The 25,205-nt window shown below is 33.7% G+C and overlaps 2 protein-coding genes across 2 annotated transcripts; both read left to right on the top strand.

The window, feature by feature from the left end:
* The first annotated feature begins 55 nt into the window (after positions 1-55).
* LOC143576384 (meiosis-specific protein ASY1-like) lies at positions 56-9,455 on the top strand. The gene is made up of 22 exons (XM_077060488.1): positions 56-67; positions 1,815-1,871; positions 4,124-4,220; positions 4,311-4,379; positions 4,471-4,563; positions 4,674-4,800; positions 4,891-4,960; positions 5,055-5,096; positions 5,208-5,336; positions 5,470-5,562; positions 5,699-5,738; positions 5,828-5,869; positions 5,968-6,092; positions 6,199-6,211; positions 6,310-6,386; positions 6,474-6,578; positions 6,653-6,803; positions 6,905-6,981; positions 7,089-7,143; positions 7,719-7,888; positions 8,021-8,161; positions 9,259-9,455. Exons 1-22 carry the CDS (start codon positions 56-58, stop codon positions 9,304-9,306), a joined length of 1,833 nt encoding a protein of 610 aa, XP_076916603.1. The 3' UTR covers positions 9,307-9,455.
* A 2,926-nt stretch (positions 9,456-12,381) lies between these two features.
* On the top strand, positions 12,382-23,557 carry LOC143576383 (uncharacterized). Its single transcript, XM_077060487.1, has 7 exons — positions 12,382-12,474; positions 12,594-12,824; positions 16,320-16,740; positions 16,885-17,159; positions 19,583-19,813; positions 21,950-22,706; positions 22,989-23,557. The coding sequence occupies exons 1-7, from the start codon at positions 12,460-12,462 to the stop codon at positions 23,267-23,269; spliced, it is 2,211 nt and encodes a 736-aa protein (XP_076916602.1). The 5' UTR covers positions 12,382-12,459; the 3' UTR covers positions 23,270-23,557.
* The last annotated feature ends 1,648 nt before the right edge of the window (positions 23,558-25,205 follow it).

Genomic DNA, 25,205 nt, shown 5'->3' with positions numbered 1-25,205 from the left:
TTATGTGGTCTAAACCTATATTATTAGAGTTGTGTAAAACTCAACTCAAAACTAAATGACCAGTCATGTATGGTATGATTCTTGTATTAAGGCATTCATAGTGGCTTTACAAAAAATATAAAAAAATGCATAGCCACGTCGCTGTCACGTAGGTAAAAAAAAGTCCTACTAAAAATATGCATAATGGTTTCACTCATCCCATATAATCAAAATAATATTTAAATCATATCAAAATAAAATGAATAATTTAAAAAATGGGTGATGGTGATTGATTGAAAACGGATGAGATTCTCCTAACGTTTTGCAAAACGTTGTCTCGACAACCCCCTTTATTCCTTAGGTGTAGTGGCGTTGAAGGCTTCTTGATGGTGAGGTGTTACGGGGACATGTCCCGTTACATATGCCCTTATTCCTTCGCTCCTTTTTAATTAAATGGATTATAACTTGGCTGTTTATTATATGATAAATATTCGTTTTTGTTTTAGTCTAATCTAGTAAACTTTTTGCTCTCTTTCTTTAATGAGTCGACTTGACAAGAAATCACTATGAATAAGTAGCCCCAAATATTTAGTTTCTCTTTAACAACTAATTTTGTTTTTCGCATATTTCACCCGTATCTCAAATAAAACTAATAATAATAAAATCTTAAGCCGGACTATAAATTCTAGCCCAAAATATTCATGCTTCTTGATTATCATATTTTCCAAATTTATTTTTGATTTAAAGTTGCATATAACTTTAAAGTAACCCATTTGCTAATAAGTTATAACAATTCCCAACTTAAAATTAGTACTTCGTTACAAGTTATAAATCAACATGACACCTAAAAAGACATGTGGTTAGGCTCTTTTGGGTACCACATGCTAACGAGAGAGCACCCGCTTAGTCTAGACAGCTTTCAAAGACGCCTAAAGTCGCACAGTCAGTCTCCTTTGCATCCCACGTTGATAATACGACACTCACTAAGTCTTGACAGTTTCCATAAACGTTTGAAAAGTAGTGCGATTAGCTAGATTCATTTTTATCTCACACGCTGAAGACTAGGCTAATACGTAGCTTGGTAGACCCGACACTTTCGTAGCCTTCATTGTTGTTTAGGCTCCCTCATAGCCCAATCATGACACATGCCAGAATTTCGTTTTGCTAAGTCTTCTTTACATGATATTCCTCAATTGATGTTTAGTGACGCTTAAACGATTTATATGTCAAGACATGCTCAATCATTCCTATTTTAAACCGGAAATAATTCAATGCCTATTTTGAAAATTAATTTTTATCAATTTGTCTACTTTAAAAGTTTTCCCAAATAATATTCATGATATTACTTATTAAATAAGTAACTAGTCGTATTCAATAGCTTATTAGTTATTACCATCTACATGTAACGTGGTCACGCCGTTAACTTCTTAACGGCGTCATCTAACGGTTTCCAACAACACGTCTTCTGCATGCACCACTAACCACTAACAACTAACCCTAGTCACCACCTCATTTAACCATAGTTAACACCTCACTATAAATACCTCACCACCACCTTTCCCGCCACGTCACTCATTCATTCTTCACTCTTCACACCTTCAAAAATACTCTCTGAAAATGGTAATAATAATAATAATAATAATAATAATAATAATAATAATAATAATAATAATAATAATAATAATAATAATAATAATAATAATAATAATAATAATAATAATAATATCTTCATCGATCTCTAATTAACACTTAGATCTATTATAATTACGTTACGTATATCGATTATTATTCACTAGCTGATAACTAACTAACTTGTTCTACGGTTCGATTTGCAGGTTGTTGCACAGAAACTGAAGGAATCTGAGATTACTGAGCAGGATTCACTTCTTCTGGTATTCGTTTTGCTTCAGCTCCAATGTTATTATTATTATTATTATTATTATTATTATTATTATTATTATTATGCTGATACGTTTTGTGATAAACTATGCTGTTTAATTTGTTCATCTCTAGTGCTGTTCAGCTCGAATGTTATTATTATTATTATTATTTGCATCGTATATTGTCCTAACGTAGTTGTAATGCTTTCGTTTGCGTAGAATTATAAGTTTATGTTATGTTTTGTGATGATTTACGCTGTTTAATTCATTAATCGTTTGTGTTACTATACTCGTTCGTGTATGTTCCGTTCGTATTGCATTAATATGTACTCGTTTGTGTATCTTCGGTTTAATTAAGTTCGTATACGAATCCATAAGTTATAAACTGAATCGGAGCAGGATTATGCTCTTCTGGTAATCGTGTGTGTTCTGTTTAATTAAGTTCATATACTCTTTCCGTAAGCTATAAAATTGATACGGAGATCACCGAGCAGAATTCTGTTCTTCCGGTAATCGTTTTGCTTCGATTTGTGCCTTAACTTACTTGTAGTGATTTTGTTTTGATAAAATTATAGTTTCTGATACGTTTCGTGATGATTTATCATTTATGCTGTTGAATTCATTCATCGCTAGTGCTGTTCAGCTCGAATGCTAGTATTATTAATGTTTCTGATCATTGTGAGTTAGATAGCTTTTGTTTGTGTAGCTACGATGCAGATTTGGTAATCGATTTGAATTGATCTGTTCTGGTCTGTTTATATTTCGTCTAGTCATGAAGTTCACGTGCTTGTCCTTGAGTGATGATATTGAATCGGTAGTTGTTGAGTTCTCAAATTCGTTGATTATGTGATTTCCGGCAGTTGCTGTTAATATTTTGCCCTAACTTACTTGTAATGATTTTGTTTCCATACAATCAAAGTTTCTGACACGTTTCGTGATGATTATGCTGTTAAATTCATTCCTCGCACGTGCTATTTGTAGTTTTCTGAATTCTGATCATTGCTAGTTGTATTGCATTCATCTGTTGTTGTTCATGTATATTTATTTTAATCAAGTCCGCATGCTCATCCTTAAGCGATTATATTGAATCGGTAGTCATTGAGTTTTTCGAATTTGGTGATTACCTAATTTCCAGCAGTTGTAGTTATAATTTTGCTAGAACTGATATATGCAAACTAAAATGGACAGTGAAATAGACTCACTACAAGTTTCTGTTTGATGTGCGATTAGTTAAGGATGATTTAGGTCTATTTCAGCTTAATTTGAAGTTATGAACATGAGATTTAATGGTAGATGGTAATTTTATCCAATTTCCTTTAGGTTTTTTCCTTTCCTTACTGTTTATTATAAGCTACGCCCTGCTTGCGGTGCGCGCATATAATGTATATATGCGTGAACCCTCAGGTGGGCAAAAGTAAAATTGCACTAATTTTGACATTATTTTACTAATCTCATGAAAATAACGTTAAAAGTGGCGGAAGGTTAATCAGGCATCATGTGGTGGCATTGATAGCCGAAAGACAAGGGCACATGCACCAATCAGCCGGTGTCCCGATGATTGAGTGCTATGTGCCTTATGTCCAAGGCTTGATGCAAAACTACTATCGAGCCGGGGGTCTCACCGGAAGCAGTCTCTATATCCCTATGGGATAGAGGTAAGGCTGTCTACATCTTACCCTCCTCAGACCCTACCATAGCATTGCTATTGGTGGGATATACTGAGTACGATGATGATGATGATGATGATGACTGTTTATTATAAGCTAGCACCTTTGTTGTTGTACAGTATGGAGTATATTTGTAGTTAAGTGCAGATTAGCAAGATGTTTAGTACTCCCTGCATTTAGGAGAGACATAGTGTGACTTATTATTTTAAACGGTTACATTACAAGTCCTAAATGATGCTACAACGTAGAGAATGCTTGTATGAAATTTAAAGCAAAGCTCAACTAATTATCTTAATTGTCAAAACACGGGAAAGTTTTGTGATATTTTAGAATTTAAGTGTAACATTTTGATTATAGATTAATGCTGAAGCATTGGAGGCTAAATGTGGAACCATTAGTTTACTGTATTTGTGTGTGATTATTAATTCTGATAGAATCATTTCACTAGCACCATAGTTGTTGCACAGATGGAATATACATGTACGTAGTTAAGTGCATATTAGCAAGATGTTTAGTACTCCCTGCATTTAGGAGAGATACGGTTTTTGTGTGTTATTATCACTTATGGTATCTTATGATTTATTTGCTTCAACACAGACACGGAACCTACTACGCATAGCAATATTCAATATCAGTTATATCAGAGGTCTTTTTCCAGAGAAATACTTCAGTGATAAGGGCGTGCCAGCGTTAGGTAAATGCCACCGTGCTTTCTGGCTAAAATCTATTGTTTAGCTGATAGATTTGACCTTATATAATGACTTTGTTTCTATTGTTTCAACAGAGATGAAGATCAAAAAGCTTATGCCTATGGATGCAGAGTCTAGAAGACTAATTGACTGGATGGAAAAAGGCATAATGAAATATTTATGTGCTTTTGAGCTTTACTTTTTTTACTTCCTGTAACTTCTGTTTGGTGATAATACGCTTATTGTTTTTTGCAGGTGTATATGATGCTTTGCAGAAGAAATATCTCAGGACACTGATGTTCTGTGTGTGTGAGTCTGTAGATGGGCCTATGATTGAAGAATATTCCTGTAAGATTCCACGAACTATTGCAATATGATTATATTATATAAATTTTGATTAATATTTTAGTCTTCCTGATTGAATGCAATTCATGATCTGTATATATATTGTCTTGCAGTTTCTTTCAGTTACTCAAATTCTGACAGCCAAGAGGTTTCTATGAATGTCAATCGAGTTGGAAACAAAAAGCGAGGGGAAACATTTAAGTCTAACTCCACAACAGAGATTACCCCTACTCAAATGAAGTAAGTACCATTCCCGGATGAATAAGCTAAAGTAGCATATGCGCATTGTGATCTTTGTTTATTAATATTTAATACAAAACTATATCTCAGGAGTTCTGCTTGTAAAATGGTTCGCACACTCATTCAACTGATGAGAACACTAGATAAGATGCCAGAAGAGGTAAGTACAACGCGGGTCAACACATTTTTTCTATTGTAGTGACACATTAAAATAGTTTCCTATCTTAGTTTGACTACTTTGACTACTGTTTCAGCGCACCATTGTGATGAAACTCCACTATTATGATGATGTCACGGTACACCCTAATAACCTCTGCACTTAATGTTTACATAAACAACTTATAACCATGAGTGTTGTTAATTTAAGAAAAGTAAAATAACCGTAAATATGTGTTTTTGTCTTGCAGCCTGCTGATTATGAGCCCCCATTCTTCAGAGGCTGCACAGAGGAAGAAGCCCATCATGCATGGACCAAAAACCCTTTAAGAATGGAGGTTGGAAATGTCAACAGCAAACATTTTGTATTATCTCTGAAGGTAAGCATTATATGCTAAATATTTTTTTTTAGATGACCCAATCAAACTTTCTGATGCAGAATAAAAAGTGTTAAATATCAAACTTTCTGATGCAGAATAACAAGTTAATTTGTTATTTCCTTGATCTTTACAGGTTAAAAGTGTTCTTGATCCTTGTGAGGATGATAATGTCAGTTTGGGAGGTGACTCAATGCAGGAAGATGGAGACAGTGATGCTGATAGTGAGGTGAAACACCAAATACAGTATTAATTTTCATTACAATTTCATTTTAACCTTTACACACACCAAATATATGTATGTATGCATGCTTACTTTGACAAGCTTTATACATTTTTGTTTAACTTATAACATGTGATTTCAGGCCAGCATATCTGATGATGAATACATAGTCGCACCTATAGGTAATTTACACGTCAATAAAATTTAACCGACACTACTTATTCTTTCATCTATAGAAATAAACTTTTAATGACTACAATTTTGATGCCAGATAAGCAAAAAGAGAAACAAGATGATACCATGGCTGATGAAGGTGCTTACTATGATCAACCTTGTTACACATATTTACAAATATTGTGTGATTTAATTACAAGATAAACTGAGGCCAATTATGTCATTTCAAATAAGCAGATGATACTCAGGATCCTGCTGAAGATGAACAACAACTAAACCGTGTGAAGGATTGGATCAAATCCTATCATCAAGAAAATGTTGATGTCACTGACGTTCTCTCTAATTTCCCTGACATCTCATTGGTAAATTTCTTGTGGCATTAATTAGTAATTACTAATATCAACCATTTTTTTCTTAATTAATATTAATCATGCAACAATGACATAATATTCTGTAATGCATTTGTAGGTTTTGCTCGAAGGTACCCCGGGAATCTGACTGTAAATCAATAATAAAGTTAAGTTCTGTTTTCATGATTAATAAATACTATTCTATATTTTTTATTTTTTTTTCTTCCAGAAATTATGGACAAGCTTGTAACCGAAGGCGTACTAGTGAAGACTGGAATCGAAAGCTTCACCATCACGAAGCCGAGGGTAATTTAGTCTACTTATATCTCTTCATTTTCCAATACCTTTATAACCACTAGTCAAATGTAATTATTTTACAACTTTTAATTATAGAATTTGGAGTATGAATTTGATGCTGTGAAAGAGGAAGCTGACGCGCGTTTGGCGCCTGGAAAGAAAAGTCTACCCACTACTGGTGAAGATCATATGTACATGAAAGTAAGCTTTTTCACAACATTCAATAATTTATATTTTACAACAATGTCATTGAATCGAAGCTCGTTTAATTTCAGGCACTCTATCATGCTCTTCCAATGAACTACATTACTGTTTCCAAGCTTCAAAGCAAGCTTGGTGGTGAAGCTAACCAAGTTGCTGTGCGCAAGTTAATGGATAAAATGACCAAAGAAGGTTATATTGAATCCACAAACAATCGTAGGCTAGGTACGTGTATATAATATAAAAGTTTTAAGTTATGAATTATGATTATAATGAACTATATTAGATCATTTTATATATTTATTATCATTTATAATCATATGCAGGAAAGCGTGTGGTTCATTCTGATAAAACCAAGAAAAAACTTGCTGAAGTCCAGAAGGCCTTGAACATGGATGCTATGGTAACTACTAAACAAATTATATATAATCATATATTGTCTTTTTAACTGTTTTTTTATTAATTTTTCAAGTCTTAATCTGTTTATGTATATGTTATCAATTTAACCAGGTGGAGGACACTAATGAAGTTCATAACAAATCCAACCTTTCGGTAAACCAAGCAGGTGCATATACTTTCTTTCCCAATTTAGATTATTATTTTATAAACGATTAGTGCCAATGTAAATTGTAAACAAGCCGGGGCGGCCTTGAGCTCTTGTAAAACCCGAGCTTGATTTGTTTGTTATTTTAGTTAATTATTTTATTTATGTACACATAATTATTTTATTATATTTTTATATATAACATTATGTATTATTTTGTTATTTTAACATACTTTTATATGTAATAGTTATTATGTAAGTTATATCTAATACATTAAATACCAATTATTGTATTTATGTAAATTTTGTTTAAGCTCGATATGTGAAACATGGCTCGATTTGAGATTCTAGTAAGCCGATCCTTGTAGCTCACGAGTGGGCTCGGCTTGTTTACACTTGTTATTTTGTTAACACTCTGATTTAGGAGGTTTTTGAATTAAAGACACTTACTTAACCTGTTTTAATTTTCGCTAAATTTTTTACTATACCCGACCGTTAAAATAAACTGATGGAAACTGACAAATTCATGAAAATTTAAACGAAAATCCCGTTACAGAAAATTAATGATCTAACTTATTGGACAACAACTTGATCAGGGGCTAACTGTTGGGACACATCTACATTGGGTGGACTGCATTCCATCGGATCAGATCTCACACGCACCAAGGGTCGATCCGACATGCACCAAAATGGTTCCACCTTTAGCGATGCGACAGTCACTCGGTTGAGAGAAAATGGACACAACACTCCCACAAGCAACATTCAGGTCCTTGTTATTTATTTTATTATTATTATTATTATTATTATTATTATTATTTTGTTATTTAATATTTATTGTTACTTTTCTTAATTAATTAACTATTATATAGTTTTTTTATAAAGTATATATATTTTGCAGCCAATAGCTTCAATAGAGAGCCATGTGGCAGCAGGAGTTGACAAGGGTAGAAATGGAAATGTCAACCAGGATGATAAAATGGATACTGTGATTTGTAGTGGTCAGTCCACCCTTGACAAGCGTTCCCGAAAGGCAAGCACGGTACGTATATACATCCTACTAATGATAAAACTGGTTCATCGTAAAGGTGGGCCCGAATGGGTTGAGCCGAACGGGTTAGGTTGCGGGTTAAAGTGGATTGGATTGGGTCAACCCACAAACATCTTTTTTATTCATCAAAAATTCATATTTATATTAATAATATAACTTATTTTTTGCTGCACACATTTTGACCATCTATTGAAAATGAGATGAATTTATCTCTTCTAATTCAATGGGCCGGGCCGGGTCGGGTCGGATGAGTTGGGTTATGGGTCATAATGTGTTGGATCATTGGATTAGGATGATCCACACAAACACTTTTTTTTGGCTGCACACATTTGACCTGTTAAAAATCAAGAAAAACAGAACCGAGCCGTCTATGGAAAATGAGTTAAATATCTCTCTTCTAATTCAATGAGTCAGTTCGGTCGGGTCGGATCGGGTTGGGTGAGTTGGGTTATGGGTCAAAATGGGTTGTATTGGATTAGGCTGTGAAAACCACAAACACTTTTTTCTTATCCATTTCCTTAAAATTATAACTAACTGTGTTCCTTTCAAAAAAAAATTTTTACCTTTCAAAAAAAAAAACTAACTGTGTTAATTTTTAAAAAAATGATATTATAATAATTATATAAACTTACTTTTCTTATAAAGCATTTTACGAGGCTTTAAGCGTTTTTGAACTTTTTTTTTCTTGCAGATTTGACTTGTTAAAAATTATAACTAACTGTGTCAAAATTCAAAAAAAATGATATCATAATAATTATAAACTTACTTTTCTTATAAAGCAATTTACGAGCCTTTAAGCGTTTTTTTTTTAACTTTTTTTTTACAAATCCGACATGTTAAAAATTATTAAAACACGGATTGACCCGCAAACACGTTCTTTTTCATTGATTTCCTTGATTTTTTCACTAATCAATATGTTAAAAACTTAAAATGATTAATATGACATCATACCTTTTTCTAATAAAACAAATCTCAATATTATTTTAACATTTTTTGCTGAACTAATCTAAACTAAAAATATAAATAAACCCTTTAATAAAAATGATTAGAATTTTTTTTCATAAACTAAATGTTTTTATTTATTATAGGTGAAAGAGCCAATCCTCCAGTACTCAAAACGCCAGAAAGCCGAGTGAAGTTAAAGGTGAAAAAAACATGATGCAATTTTTAGTTATTTCCACGTCATATTTTAGAGAAAATAAATTGAGAGATATTATATAATTGAACTTAAACCTTTACTTGTTATGTTACTTTGCCCACTATTGAATATTGTGGCACGATGCATCCACATATTTTGATTTTAAGTATTGTTCTTATTTTCGTACCAAATAGGCTATATGTTGCTTTTGCTTTACTATTGAATATTATTATATCTTGCTGGTAGTTAATAAAGATGGAATTTGTGGATGCATATATGTCTTTAGTATTATATTAGGGATGTGATGTGTGCATGAAACCTAAATTAGCGAACCTAAACAAAACCGATGGTTTGACTATATTTTAGTTTCGGTTTTGTAAAAACTAAAACCGAAAAAAACGAACCGAATTGAATTATAGATTTTTTTTTAATTCTTAAGTAATTGATGATAGTTTAATACAAATTATATATTTTTACCACCAAATGTATAATAATCAATAAAATATTAATTAACAAAAAAATTATGCCCAAATTCGTTATTTTCTGCAACTTTTTTTCGTTTCGGTCCAAATTTTCGAGCCCAAATAGCAAAACCAAAAAAGCCAAAACCGAATCGAACCCAAAATCTGAAATGACCGAAACCAAACAGTTTTAAAAACTCAAAAACCGATATTTTGATTTTTGTTCGGTTTTAGCCCAAAACCGAACGTGAACGACCCATGCATACCTATAATCAGATCCTATATAATTTTGGATAAAAATTATAAAAAAAAAACATTTGATGTGAATATGTGATGTCAAATCATCCCAATTAGTTTTGTTTAAACATGTGTTATTGATCAAAACCCGAATCCATTAATATAGGAGGTGACAACCCTATTGGGCCAGCCTTTAAGTGGTCAACCCAATATGAGAACATGCTTTTTTACAAAGGTTTATTTTTTGGGTGTCCTCTAAATAATATATGTTAAAAAGTGGTAATAATAGATACTATAAAACTGTGATCATAAGTTGACTTTATAAAATGAAACGAAAAGTAGAGCCCCAAAGCATGTTGACTTTGCAATTCACCTTCTGGAATAACATGTTTGAAACCTAATTCAAGGGTATTTATTTTGTGATTGGGTTTTCTTATTGATGGTGTTTCTATATGACATATCGTCTTAGAAAAACTCACTCGGGTATTTAGAATAATTTCATACGTTATTAAAAAAATACCTGTTGACTTTCTTCCGGCCATCCTTTTTTGAGAAATTTTTTTACTTGTGATGTATTGTTCATAGAGGTGCACAAACCGGTTTAAACTTAACCGATTCGGGTTAAAACTGGTTCGGGTTGATCAATAAAAGTCAAAACCGGTTAATGATCGGTTTCGGTTCGGGTTGAAACCGGTTTCATGAACAGTGACGATCGGTTTTGGTTCGGTTTTTTGATCGGTTTCGGTGCAGTTTTTGATCGGTTTCGGTTCGGGTTTTGGCCGGTTTTGACCAGTTTCGGTTCGTTAACCGGTTTGGAACCGGTTTTGGTGGAGAAAAGTACAAACCGGTTCCAAACCTACGGTTTCAATCGGTTCCAAACCGGTTTCTACATAATCGATTTCAAACCGGTTCAGTTTCGGTTGGGTTTTAAATCGGTTCGGTTAACCGGTTTATTTGCCCACCTCTAATTGTTCACATATTTTTTTTAGTAGAAACTCATTTATTCTACTAGTAACTCATAACTAAAATAACTGGTTTAATGAACAAACTAGTTTTTATAATTAAGAGTGTGGTATGAGTGACAAAATAAAGACAAAAACCAGAATATTTAAGTCTATATAGCTTAATCTTGTTTTCATAAAAATCCATAAAACTTATGAATAATTTGATTTTGTACAAACCAATAAAGCAAACAAATTCAATTGCTAAAAACTATATACAGTTATAGTATAACAAATGTACTACAATTAAAATATTATACAAAATCGTTTTTTTTAACATAAAAAACCAAATGAAGTGTACCATAGCATGTTCATATATTCTTCTATAAGAACACTAACAAAGTTAGTGTTTGCGTGTATAATAATGTCACATTTGTTCAAAAGGATACAACATGGATTCTCGAATATCATCTTTCAAACATTCAGAAATTGGAAAATAATACATATGCCAAGTCATGTGACAAATTTTCTTTTATAAAATATTAAATGATTTGAGTGTTTTTCGGGTGCTAATAGAGGGCTGGTAAATTGAGTACCTGCTTAAACATGATAATACTTGTTTAACAAAAATGTACACCGTGTAATTTTACTCTTTTTTAAAAATAATAATTAAATTTAGGAGGCTAAAGTTCATCATTTCTTATTCTTGATACATAAAATGTATAATTGTCAAACTCAAATTACAAAAGCCAAGTGTTAAACGAGTCATTTTCATGTTTGAGGCTTGTGTTAATTGCGTTGTCTCTATCTTGTTAAACACGATAAAACATGATTCGCCAGGTAAACACGATAGGATACGCTCAAACCACCTTGTTCGCGGATGCAACTTTGATAATGACCCTCTCCGATCCTGGTGAGAATACTTCCTGGACCTGCCGCTGCCGTATTGCCAAGTATACCCACTTTACTCCTGTATAGCAAAAAGTAACTAGAAATTGTTCCAACAAAACCATAACAAAATATATATAAGATGAGTGGTGGATCCATGACATATCCATAGATTTGTTAAGGTAAAACACAATCATGGTAACATAAACAACAAAAGTAACTATGCTCGTGTGATTAACTTTATGTTGTTACATGTGGTAGATTTATAGGTAACAACCTAATAAATTTATTGGGCTTGTGATAAGAAACATGTGGTCTACTGTTTATGATTTGTTAGATTTTACAATTTGAATCATTGTTATAAGTTTTTTAAGAGCCATGAGGGTTAATAAAAGTATTAATAATTTATATTCAATATTTGAAAATAGTAAAGTTGATTAGTGAACTAAATGGACCAAAAAACTCAAGGACAAAAATAAAATGGTATATAACTATACATGCGGTAACGGTAGATCAAAACCATATATATCATATCATATCATATCATATCATATCATATCATATCATCATTTGCATTTTTTGGGTATCTTCTATTAATACAACACTCAAGCTCGTTAACGAACTATGGCTTCAAAAGAGGTCGGTAAATTAATCTTTTCTTACCGGATTTCAGTTGATTTTTCATTCATGTTTATGATTATCAATTAAAATAATATATTTTATCTGTTAAAGAACCGGATTTATGTTTTGTGACATAGGCTGAGGTCAAGCAAAGCACGACGGAGTTCAAATACCTAGGGCTTTGGAAGAAGATTGTGGTGAGATTCGTGGTAGTACTTTCAAATGTATATGATTTCGCAAAGGAAAACTCTGGCGACTTCAAAACAACAGTTGTTTCCATAGAAAACAAAGTCGTCCCCATATTCGGGCCAATTTACAAGAACATTAAGGGCTTGGTTGAACAGACTCTTGTGTTTGTTGATGACAAGGTAAACACATATACATACACTTTATAAGACTGAAGAATGTACTTACTGTTTAATTATTTATATGTTATCTTGGATGTGTTCCTTCGTTTCCGATTTTTCATCTTTACTTTAAATTCATTGTAGGATTATAATGTATAACATAGTTTATTATATTATGTTAAAAAATGAGAGTAAAAAATATAAAAAATACAAGTAAAATTAAAAATAAAATGAGAGTAGATAATATCATAAATAATATGAATAATTAAAAATTAAATCGTTCCATTAAACTTAATTATGGTAGTAAATGTGGATTGTCATAAAATTGACATGTCGGGAAAACCCATGTTTTAAAAATAAAACCGTACAAAAGCTTCTAGATTTTATTTTTAATATTATTTTATATTTAAAAATATGTTAAGTCTTTACTCTTATATCTAAGGAAAATGTTCTTTATTAAAAATTAACTACAATATATGCAATTACAATATTACATCAAACATAAATATATATCTATCTATACACCATAATAAAACCTATAAGTTTTGTCGCTCGTTACTTTCACGTTAAATGTCAGCCCTTTTATAACTACTAATTTAATATTTACATTTTTATTTATTTACAAGCGTTTGAAATTTATAATTAACTCATATTTTATAGTCTTAAGATCAAAGATACATTATAACAATTCATATGTTACATGTAAGGTTACGAGATACACATTACAAGTATGAACAATGTATTTTACTGTTTGATTCGTATCTCGGATAATTTTCTTTCGCTTCTAGTTTATAATAATATATTATTTAGTAGAGTTTTATAATACACTAGAGAAACGCATGTAAAATAAAATTAGAGTACATCTATTATATATATATTAAAATGCAAATGTCGGTGCACTCACAATTTTAACTATTCATCAAAACGTTTGTTCTCCATCTGACACGTGTTATGTGCTCCATCTAATTTCACTTTCATTATAAATAATATGAATAATTTAAAATTTTATCGTTTCATTAAAATGGATTATTGTAGTAAATGTGTGTTGTTACAAAAATGACATGTGGGAAAAACCCTGTTATTTTTATATTAGAAAAAGCATGTGTTAATTCTTAAAACTTAACAAGAAAACGTTTTTATAGAAAATTTTGAAACTAAAGTTGAAGCACTTTACACTTATATTTTCTTTATATGTTAAAATATATACAAAAAATATGAAAAAAATGAAAAAGATATAGATCTTATAAGCTACTTCAAAATTAAAGAGCTCCAACAATTGTATTTGTTATTAATCATATAAATTTAATAAAAATAACAAATAATAAGAATATCTTACAGAAATAGTCATTTTCCTAATAATAGTCCACAAGTCATGTTTTACGCAAATATATACATATGAATATGTGATTCACGTATTAAATACGGGATAACATGAAGACATTTTAAGTTGTGCAAATTTAAAATGTTGTTGGGCACACAAATAGGACATGGCCGCTATAATTTGTCATTGCTTGCAAATGAGGGGTTTTCATGATATGGACCCACCGATCGTAGGATTAAGAACCGGGCTCACAAATTTTTTCGGTTCGGTAGGTTGGGTTGTTTACATTTTTTAGTGATGTTTTGGTACCGCTAGGACTTAATTAGGCAGGAAACTCAGGTTATAGTAAACCATTTTGGATTCATGCTAGGGTGGTTTACCACGAGGTCCACAAAGGGGATGCACATTATAAGGGTATTAATTGAAAATTATAGAGAAGTAGTGAGATATTAAGAATAGTGTGTCACGTCAAATGATTTGGTATAATCTTGAGGAGAGAGGGATTCATGGGAGGCATATAGAGTTAATTAGGGACATGTATAATGCAGCTAAAACAAGTGTCTAATGCATGTGAGAGATACTGACTTTTAGCCTCTGGAGATGGGCTTGCACCAAGGATTCATGTGAGCCTATTTCTTTTTACGGTAGTTTTGGATGAGTTGTCAGTTGATCTAGAATGCAGTCCGGTGGAGCATTATTTTTTTCTGATGATAGTGTGTTAATTGGGGAACGAGGCTGAATAACTTATTAGAGGAGTTGTGAGCAAGTTTAGAGTGCAAATGACAAAGATAAATCGTTCTAGGACTGAGTATCTTTAAGGTAACTTCAGTGGTGCAACGATGAGAAGAAACACAATGATCATTAGAAATTCAATTATTAGAGATGTTGTAATATACTCTTTCCCATAACCCAAATTCTTGTTAAAAGCCTTTTTGTTTCGTAGTCAACCAAATTCATGTACTTAATTTTAGAATCATTTGTCTAGAGTGACAGGGACATAGATAGCGATGTAGCTTATCGCGTTAAGGCAGGATGGTGCATGTGGAGATTGACCGCAAAAGTTTGGTGTTACAAGATGATATAAGCGCGAAACTTGGAGGTAGCCACCAAAACAATACAAGTTGGACAAAGATAAGGTTGCAGTCCAACCAACCATGTTATACAGACTAATTGCAAGGCTATCGAGAGGATACAAGCTCGGAAGCTGGAGATAGAAGAGATTTATGTTGAGGTAGATGTGCGGGCATACAAGACCGGACAAGATAATAAATGAAGTTTTTCAAGAGAAATTTGAGGGTGGCATGTATCTTAGATACGGAAAGGGAGTTTGAGATGGTTTGAACATGTGAAGGGGAGATAAATGTTGTCCCCGATGAGAACCGTGGAAAACCTCATTGTGGATGCAAGAATAAACATAGACAGGCCTAAATTGGTACAAGATGAGCGGATAAAGCAAGATTTGCTTGATTTGCACCTCTCAGAGAACATGGTTGGGGATAAAAGTCCTTATAAACATTGTATTAGGGTTATAGACTATTGTAGGAGTGTTGAATCTAAGAAGCCTTATATATATAGACAAGTACTCTAGATTTTAACAGGGTTTGGTCGATGAGGAGGTCACTGGAATAAGAGTGAAGGAAGAAATGAGGTTGGTACTTGGTCGGTGGTTTTGGTGTTCAAGTGGGCCCCACAACTAATTTAACAGTTTTTAATAAGGTAATTTTACATAATAGTAACTAAATTGCCAATAAAGCCATTGTAAAATTGTTATATAAAACTTAACTCCATTAAATATTTTTTATATTATACCTTTTTAAAATCCAGTGAGAAAAAACCTTGTTACTAGTTAATGTATACTTGTTTCTTCACTATTATCTTGTTTATCAAATGCATTTGAAAAAAAAAATTCTATAGCAATGAAGATTCATATATGTTTCCAATGCCCCACTTTATATTAAATTTTACAACACTTAAAAATATATAAAATTATAACATCTTGTAAATGTTGAATATCTAATGAAAATGAAAGTTGAATGAATTCAAAGTAAATACTTAAAAATTTAGTAACTCTTTGTACATCATTTCAACTTATTTTGCCTTTACCTCCTTAGTTAATTACTATAGCATAAACAACTTGACATATGTTTTACTATATGAAGACTAAAAGTACTAACACACATTTTTCTTGACATCAGTTTGACACATACGCTCCATCTTTCATCAAGAAGCTTGCCATTGAATTCAATAATCTAATCTACGAAGCTAAACCTTTAGCCAAAAGAATAGTAACCACCACCCAAGCCATCACTATACCGCCAATCACCGCCACCACGAAATATTTCATTCAAAGCATCACCCCGCTTCAAAAAGGTTCCACCACCACTAAAACACCTGTCGAGACGACACCAACATCTGACACCACCACATCCTCGGGCATAGGCTCTATCCTCCAGACGGGTACCGGCTTAGCCAGCCAAGCAGGGGGGCTCTTTGGTAATGTAACACAAGGTATAACCTCCAACACAGCCGGTTTAGCCAACACAGCAACCTCAGCAGTCACTAGGGCGGTTAGCTCTGGATCCTCCACGGCTACGAAAGTATTATTGCAAACGGCTTAAAAGACAATACAGCTTGCAGCCATCCCGGTAGTAGCTCAAGTGTGGTATCAAGTCACCAAGGATCACCCTATATTTTCAGAATTTGTTTTGCCGGTGGTGGAGGCTGTGGCTAAGTTGTACAATAAAACTGTTGAATTCACAGATGAAAGGGATTTTTTCATATCCGGTTATTTGCCGTTAATTCCTGTTGATGAAATGAGAGCTGCATACAAGTTAGTGAAGACGGCGGGCGATGGTTTGTCAGCTGCTGGGAATATAGTAGGAGGGGGGTTGTCAACGACTGGGAATATACTAGGAGGGGGTTTGTCAACTGCTGAGAATGTACTAGGAGGCGTGTCAAATGTTGGGAATGTTGTAGGAGGGGGTTTGTCAACTGTTGGGAATGTAGTAGGAGGGGGTTTGTCAGCTGCTGGGAATGTACTAGGAGGGGGCGCGTCAGTTGTTGGGGATGTAGTAGAAGGGGGTTTGTCAACTGTCGGGGATGTAGCGGGGGGTGTCAGTGAAGGTTTGTCGGCTGCGGCAGGGGAAGGTTTGTCAACTGTTGGGAATGTCGTAGGAGGGGTCACTGAAGGTTTGTCGGATGTAGCAGGGGAAGGTTTGTCAACAGTTGGGAATGTTGTAGGAGGGGTCACTGAAGGTTTGTCGGATGTAGCAGGGGAAGGTTTGTCAACTGTTGGGAATGTCGTAGGGGGTGTCAGTGAAGGTTTGTCGGATGTAGCAGGGGCAGGTTTGTCAACTGTTGGGAATGTTGCAGAGGAAGGTTTGTCAGCTGTTGGAAATGTAGTAGGGGGAGGTTTGTCAGCTGTAACGGGAGGTTTGTCGGCTGTTGGAGGTCTATTTGGAGGCAAAAAACAATAAGTTGAAGGTTCTTACTTTAAGAATGGTGATATTAAGTTTCGTTTAGCATATTGTAATGTGTGTAATGTACACAAGGTCAAAATCTTAAAACTTTATGTGTAATAAATGAAAAAAATTGATGGTATCATACTATTATTATTTGGCTAAATTGGACTGTTAGTTAACTTTGGGTTGTTAAATATTTCTACAATGATTCTTGTGTTGGACTTGGAGCTTGATAACAATACAGGATAAAATGGAAGCAAAAAAGTCAATTTTTAAGTCTCATCATAGTGAGGGGCATATCGTGAAAATAAGCATTAGAATTAAACAATAGTAGAGGTGTTCATGGTTCGGTTTTAAATCATAAACCATCCAAACCAATCATTGGTTTAGTTTCACAAACGGTTTTTTTCTTTACCTTTCGGTCGATTTCAAAATTTGCAAATCGTATCAAACAATTTGATTTAAGCTTCATACCAAAAACCGACCGTATGTAACCGGACCGTAACATATAATTATACTTTTTACTAGCTTATAAGTGCCCTCTACTTATATCTAGCAGAGATGCCTTTTTATCAAGGAATGTTTTAAACAGTTGTGACACGTGGCATATGGTCCTATAAACCTTGTTGCACTATACGAATCTCCATACGGTTTTGTGCTCTTCGCAACAATGTAGACTGCAATATCGGTGCATACTAATGGCTTTTACGCTTATTATAGCTAAATTATGTGTAAGGGATGCTAAAACCTATGAGATATATTAAAAGTTATATAAAGAACTTTCACTAGCGTACGAAAAACGTTGCGCTTTGCGTCTTGTTTTTAGACATTGTGGCCTTGATGTGCCTCTTGCCTTTTAAAAGCAACTATGCTTTGTCTTAGGTGTTGAAGAGTTGGTTATCTTCAAATCAAGTAAAGGTAATATCTAGCAAAACGGACAGCTCAGGTCAGGCAGTGTAACGAGTCATGATGGTTTTGACAACAGTTATACGGGTCAAGATGGAATATTTTAGAAAATGTTTTGAGATTTGCAAATGATTACAAAATAAAAAAAAAAGTAATCTCAAATGTCTGATTGATGAAATGATGAAAACCAGTAATAATATGTTGAGTTCATGAAAACCAACATCAAATGTTTGTTTGTTTACAAATTTAAAAAAAAACAATAATATGTCGAAATTTAAGAAAACTGCATAACACATTTATACCTATTGCATTGGATGTTAGTCACAAAGCGATTATTTAACCACCTTTTTTTCTTTCTCACTACTTATGCTTATCTTTTGTGTATTACGTTCAAAGCAATACACATAAGGTTTGTTAGCTGTTGAGAATGTAGTAAGGGGAGGTTTGTCAGTTGTAACCGAAGGTTTGTCGGCGGTTGGAGATCTATTTGGAAGAAAAAAACATTAAGTAGCATAAGGTTCTGAATTTAAGAATGGTGATATTAAGTTTCCTTTAGGATATTCTAATGTACACAAGTCAATATCTTAAAAATTTATTGTGTAATAAATGAGTAAAATGATGGTATTATTATTTATAGGCAACAACCTAATTTTATTGGGCTTGTGATAAGAAACATGTGGTCTACTATTATGATTAGATTTTTTACAATTTGAATAATTGTTACAAGTTTTTAAAGAGCCATGAGGATTAATAAAATTATTAATACTTTATATTCAACATTTGAATAAAATAAGTTGTTTTAGTGAACTAAATGGACCAAAAAACTCGAGGGCAAAAAGGAAAATGGTATATAACTATACACATAGTAATGGTAGATCTAAACCTTATATCATATCATATGCATTCTTGAGATATATTCTATTAACTCAACGCCCAAGCTCGTTAACGAACTATGGCTTCAAACGAGGTGGGTAAATTAATCCTTTCTCACCAGTCTGATTTACAGTTAATTCTTCATCCATGCTCAGGATTGTCGATCAAAATCATAAGTTTTATTAGTTGAAGAACTATATTTATGTTTTGTGGCGCAGGTTAAGACTGAGCAAAGCACGGCGGATCTCAAATACCTAGGGCTTTGGAAGAATATTGTCGTGAGATTTGTGGCGATACTGTCAAATGTATATGATTTCGCAAAGAATAACTCTGGTGACTACAGAACGACTATTGTTTCCATAGAAAACAAAGTCGTCCCAATGTTTGGACCAATATACAAGAACCTTAAGGAGTTGGTTGAACAGACTTTCGTGTTTGTTGATGACAAGGTACAGATATATACATACACATTATGACATTGAAGAATGTGTTGTTATTGTTTAATTCATTATGTGTTATCTGGGATGCATTCTTTCGTTTTTGGTCCTCATCTTTACTTAAAATAAAAATAAATGCATTGTAGGATTGTAGTGTATTACATAGTTTATAATAATATGTAAGATAATGAGAGTAAATAAAATAAAATGAGAGTAGATATATTATTATAAATAATATATTACTATAAATAATATAGATACATTATTATGAGTAGTATAGATAAATCACCACTTGTGGTTTAGTGGTAATTAGTGGCTTGGGGTTTTGTTAAGTGAAGATTCTAGTTTGATTTTCACTTGTGTCACTTTAGTGTTAATATTATAGAAACATTCAAACGATTTACAATGAAGTGTCAGGTAAGCGGGCAACAAGCTGCGCCGCAACCCCCTTTTGGATAGCAAACTCAATCATACTAAAAACAAAGTTTCGGTTCTTATGGGCCGATATGTTACTATGCACAACTTTCTGAACCTTATTCAAAAGGTCCACGACATCCGGAGCTAAGAAACCAAAAGTGTCAAAAGCAAAGAAGATAAACACGTGTTGATTCTCCAAACAGGCTCTCTCATATTTAGCAACCTCGCCCGATGCCGCCTTCAATGCTGCTTGGCCTGCTACAAACCCATTGTCCCTAAGCCCAACAAGAGGGGACACTCCTGTGAGGTCGACACAAGCGTTTTTCCTCTCTACCCACCCAAAAACAAGAATATTGGCCGAAGCCCACCTGGGTTTCCGTCCCACCGTGAGTTACACCAAAGGATTCAGTTCTTTTGACGACACGACTGTCAAGTGGAAACCGACGATATGTTTTCCGGGGAGCGTCCAAGCCAAACTCTAAAGTCAGCGTGAGCCTGATTTAGACAACTAGAATGGCCATAGTGAGACAATAAGACTATTCAATTTAGGAAGTACGGTAGTCTAAACATAAAAAGACGTGTCCAAAAAAAATAATATAGATAACTAAAGATTTAATCGTTTCATTAAAATAAATTGTAGTGGTAATTGTGGGTTGTTACATAAATGTCATATGGGAAAAATCCTGTTGTTAAAATAAAGCCGTACAAAACCTTCTAGATTTTATTTTTATATTAAAGAAACAAACGTTATGTCTTATAAAATATATTTTTCTTTCTTTCTTTTTAAAAGAAAAATAAAATTTAGAACTAGAGTTGAAGGGCTATATTTTCTTATATGTGAAAAAAACAAAAAAAAAAAACCCACCGTGTTAGATCTTAGAAGCTACTTGCTTACTTCAATAAGAAGCTCCGACATTATACAAGCTTACTAATCTAAACAATCTTATTATTCGAATAACTATAATATAAATAACAAATAGTACTAAGAAGTAAAAACAACTCACTGTGAAGGTTGGCATGCACCAAGGATTCGTGTAGAGCTATTTCTTTTTGCGGTAGTCTTAGACGAGTTGTCGGTCGATCCAGAAGGTAATCCGGTGGTGCTTTGTTTTTGTTGATCGTCTCTGGCATGATTAGCTCGGCAGACCTTTTTTTAAATTATATTTTCTTTTTTTATAAAAAGTATGTATTCTTAATGTTTAAACTAAATTACTCAATTTATTTAAGCCCATTTTTATAAGCTTAACTTTACACAACCCAAATCATAACAAGTAAGTCCATTTAAAATAACCACTTTACTTAAGATCCATTATTTTTTTAGCATTCGCCTAAAAATAAAATAACCATTCTCTGAAACAGCCATGTAGAGTATGGTTGTTATAAGAATACATAGTTTCCTAAAAAGTTTAGAAATAAATACGGGCCTTTGGATCAAAGTAGTTAATAGTTTAAATATATAATGTATTATTAAATATTAACTGTATTGTGTCATATTTAAGTTGCATAGTGTCATATTTACAAAACTCTTTATTTTAAGTCTTCCTACACTTTATATGTATATCAAGCAACACAAAATATTTAGTACTTAGAAAATAATAAATCACAAACCTAAAAACTCTTCATACATCAAAATTTACTTGATCATTTCAACTTATTCTTACATAAATAATTTGATATATGTTTTACTATGTGAAGACTAAAGGTACTAACATACATTTTTCTTGACATCAGTTTGACACATATGCTCCATCTTTCATCAAGAAGCTTGCCATTGAATTCAATAATCTAATCTACGAAGCTAAACCTTTAGCCAAAAGAATAGTAACCACCACCCAAGCCATCACTATACCGCCAATCACCGCCACCATTTTCTTCCTTCAAACCACCAAATACTTCATTCAAAGCATCACCCCGTTTCAAAAAGGTTCCACCACCACTACAACACATGTCGAGTCGACACCAGCAACTAACACCACCACATCCTCGGGCATAAGCTCCATCCTCCAGACGGGTACCGGCTTAGCCAGCCAAGCAGGGGGACTCTTTGGTAATATAACACAAGGTATAACCTCAAACACAGCCGGTTTAGTCACTGGGACGGTTAGCTCGGCTACCCAAAACGTTGTAGGGAACTCTGGATCCTCCACTGCTACGAAAGCATTATTACAAACGGCTTACAAGACAATAGAGGTGGCGGCGATCCCAGTTATAGCTCAGGTTTGGTATCAAGTCAATAAGGAGCACCCTACATTTGCTGAGTTTTCAGAATTTGTGTTGCCAGTGGTGGAGGCTGTGGCTAAGTTGTACAATAAAACGGTTGAATTCACAGATGAAAGGGGTTTTACCATATCTGGTTATTTGCCGCTAATTCCTGTTGATGAAATGGAAGCTTCATACAAGTTGGTGAAAACTGCTGGCGATGGTTTGTCAGCCGTTGGAGATGTAATGGGAGGGGGTTTGTCAGCTGCTGGGAATATAGTTGGAGGGGGTTTGTTAACGACTGGGAATATACTAGGAGGGGACTTGTCAACCGCTGGGAATGTGCTAGGAGGGGGTTTGTCAGCTGTTGGGGATGTAGCAGGGGGTGTTAGTGGAGGGTTGTCAGCTGTTGGAAATGTAGCCGGGGAGGTCACTGCAGGTTTGTCGACTGTTGGTAATGTAGCAGGAGGAGGTTTGTCAGCTGTTGGGGATGTAGCAGGGGCAGGTTTGTCAAATGTTGGGAATGTAGCAGGTGGGGTCAGTGAAGGTTTGTCGGCTGTAGTAGGGGAAGGTTTGTCAACTGTTGGGAATGTAGCAGGTGGGGTCAGTGAAGGTTTGTCGGCTGTGGTAGGTGCAGGTTTGTCAACGGTTGGGAGTGTAGCAGGTGGGGCCGGTGAAGGTTTGTCAGCTGTTGGGAATGTAGCAAGTGGGGTTAGTGAAGGTGTGTCAGCTGTTGGTGATGTAGCAGGGGAAGGTTTGTCAGCTGTTGAGAATGTAGCAGGGGCAGGTTTGTCAGCTGTAACGGGAGGTTTGTCAGCTGTCGGAGGTCTATTTGGAGGCAAAAAACATTAAGTAGCAGAAGGTTGTGACTTTAAGAATGATGATATTAAGTTCCGTTTACCATAATGTAATGTGTGTAATGTACACGCGTCAAAATCTTAAATCTTTATGTGTAATAAATGAGAAAAATGATGGTATTATTATTCGGCTAAATTGGACTATGTTAATTAATTTATAATTGTTAAGTGTTTCTGCAAAGGCCCTTGTTTTCGACTTGGAGCTCGATACGTAGAAGATGGATGTAAAAAGACAATTGTTAACTTACCAAAGTGGTATTTGTTTTAAAAACAATTATATGTCGAAATTCATGAAAACCACATAATGCAATTAACCCTGTCGCATTGAATGTAACACATAAAGCGGTTATGTAACCACTTCTGTTTCTATCTCAGTACTTACGCTTATCTTTTGTGTATTACAATCAAAAGATAAGTGCAATACGTTTTGGACCCTAAGCACACATGCCACTGTCGACTTATTACCTATCACTTGATAAGAGTTTTTATTTAACACGAGAGTACAAGACACGTTACATTTAATAAGTTTAGCTGAGATCACAATGGTATTTGATACAACTAATAGATGAAAAATACGAGATGAAAATATTCAAGTAATGTGTTTTTTTTTCAAATTACCAAAAGAAATTACCCTCATCGTCAAGATATGAAACATCTACTTCGGTTTGGAAGACACGCAGCTCCAACCGTGTAAAAATGTGATAAACATGTTACATGTTAACCGGTCGGTTTCTAGTACAATGATTTTCCTTATCATACCATGTCAAAACAACTTGACATTTTTGTTGAACTATAATGTGTCAAGTCAAACAGATTATCCACTGTTTAGTTCGATAAAGTTATGTTATTATAGCATTCATTGATTCAAATATCTAAAGAGAAAAAATTAAACAACAGTTCATATGATACACGAAAATGATGTAGCAATAATAAGATATGAAGTTTTCTAGTGCCCATATGCCTATATTACTCTTGTAATACCCGATTAGACACGGGGCAAAAACTACCATCTAGTCATGAAAAATATTGGAATCGGCTACAATTAATTTTATCAATTTATCAAAACATTAATAATCATAGTAAGTAGGGTGTGCAAGAAATCGAAAAAAAAAAACATTACCCAAAAAACCAAACTGAAACAAAAATTAATGGTTTGGTTTTGAGTTTTCTTAAAAACTGAACTTATGGTTCAGTTTTGGTTTTGAATGTAATAAAAACCGAAAAAAAAACAAACCAAACCGAACCAAATTCGTAAAAGAAGTCGTTTATTTTTTTATTTTTATTATTATTATTATTATTGTAAAAGAACTCTTTTTTTTGCATGTTTTTTAACCGATTTGAGGGATCGATAGTACGGACCGGTATACGAACTAGCGGATTGGGCCAGGTCCAAACCGGGTGTTTTAGTGTAGCGTTGGATTATAAACCAGGTTGGTGGGCCAAGCTGGTTTTTTTTTTTTTTTTTTGTAAGCCTCTACTTGAAATCAGTTGGATGAAACCGGCCCCGATTCAATATGATTCTATCTATCAGTTTGAAACTGGTTTGAGATATATCCGTTGGAAATCAGTTAAAACCAGTTTTTAATACCAGATTGGTTTTTTAATACCAGTTTTTAATCTCAACTAGTTTTAAATCGATTAAGTTTGACCCAAATTCGGGTTTTGTGAAACGCTACCTTTAACCGGACTGATTTTGGGTATCCCGATTAATTTGATTTTTTTATATTTAAAAAGCATTAATTTTTATTTTTAAACTTCAAATCCAGGTTGATTCAAATAAACCTAATTATTTCAGGGGTAGCGGGGCGGGAAGGGCTATGGGCTCATAGCCCGATCATACAGGTAGGACCGAATTTTTTTTTTACAAACTATATATATATATATATATCAAAACTATAATGGTGTTATTGTAATTAGACAAGAGAGAGAGA

Source organism: Bidens hawaiensis, unplaced genomic scaffold (assembly GCF_021521415.1).
Source record: "Bidens hawaiensis isolate Kalapana, Puna unplaced genomic scaffold, B.hawaiensis_p1.1 tig00028088_1, whole genome shotgun sequence".
Taxonomy (NCBI): domain Eukaryota; kingdom Viridiplantae; phylum Streptophyta; class Magnoliopsida; order Asterales; family Asteraceae; genus Bidens; species Bidens hawaiensis.
This window is presented reverse-complemented; position numbering and strand designations above follow the sequence as displayed.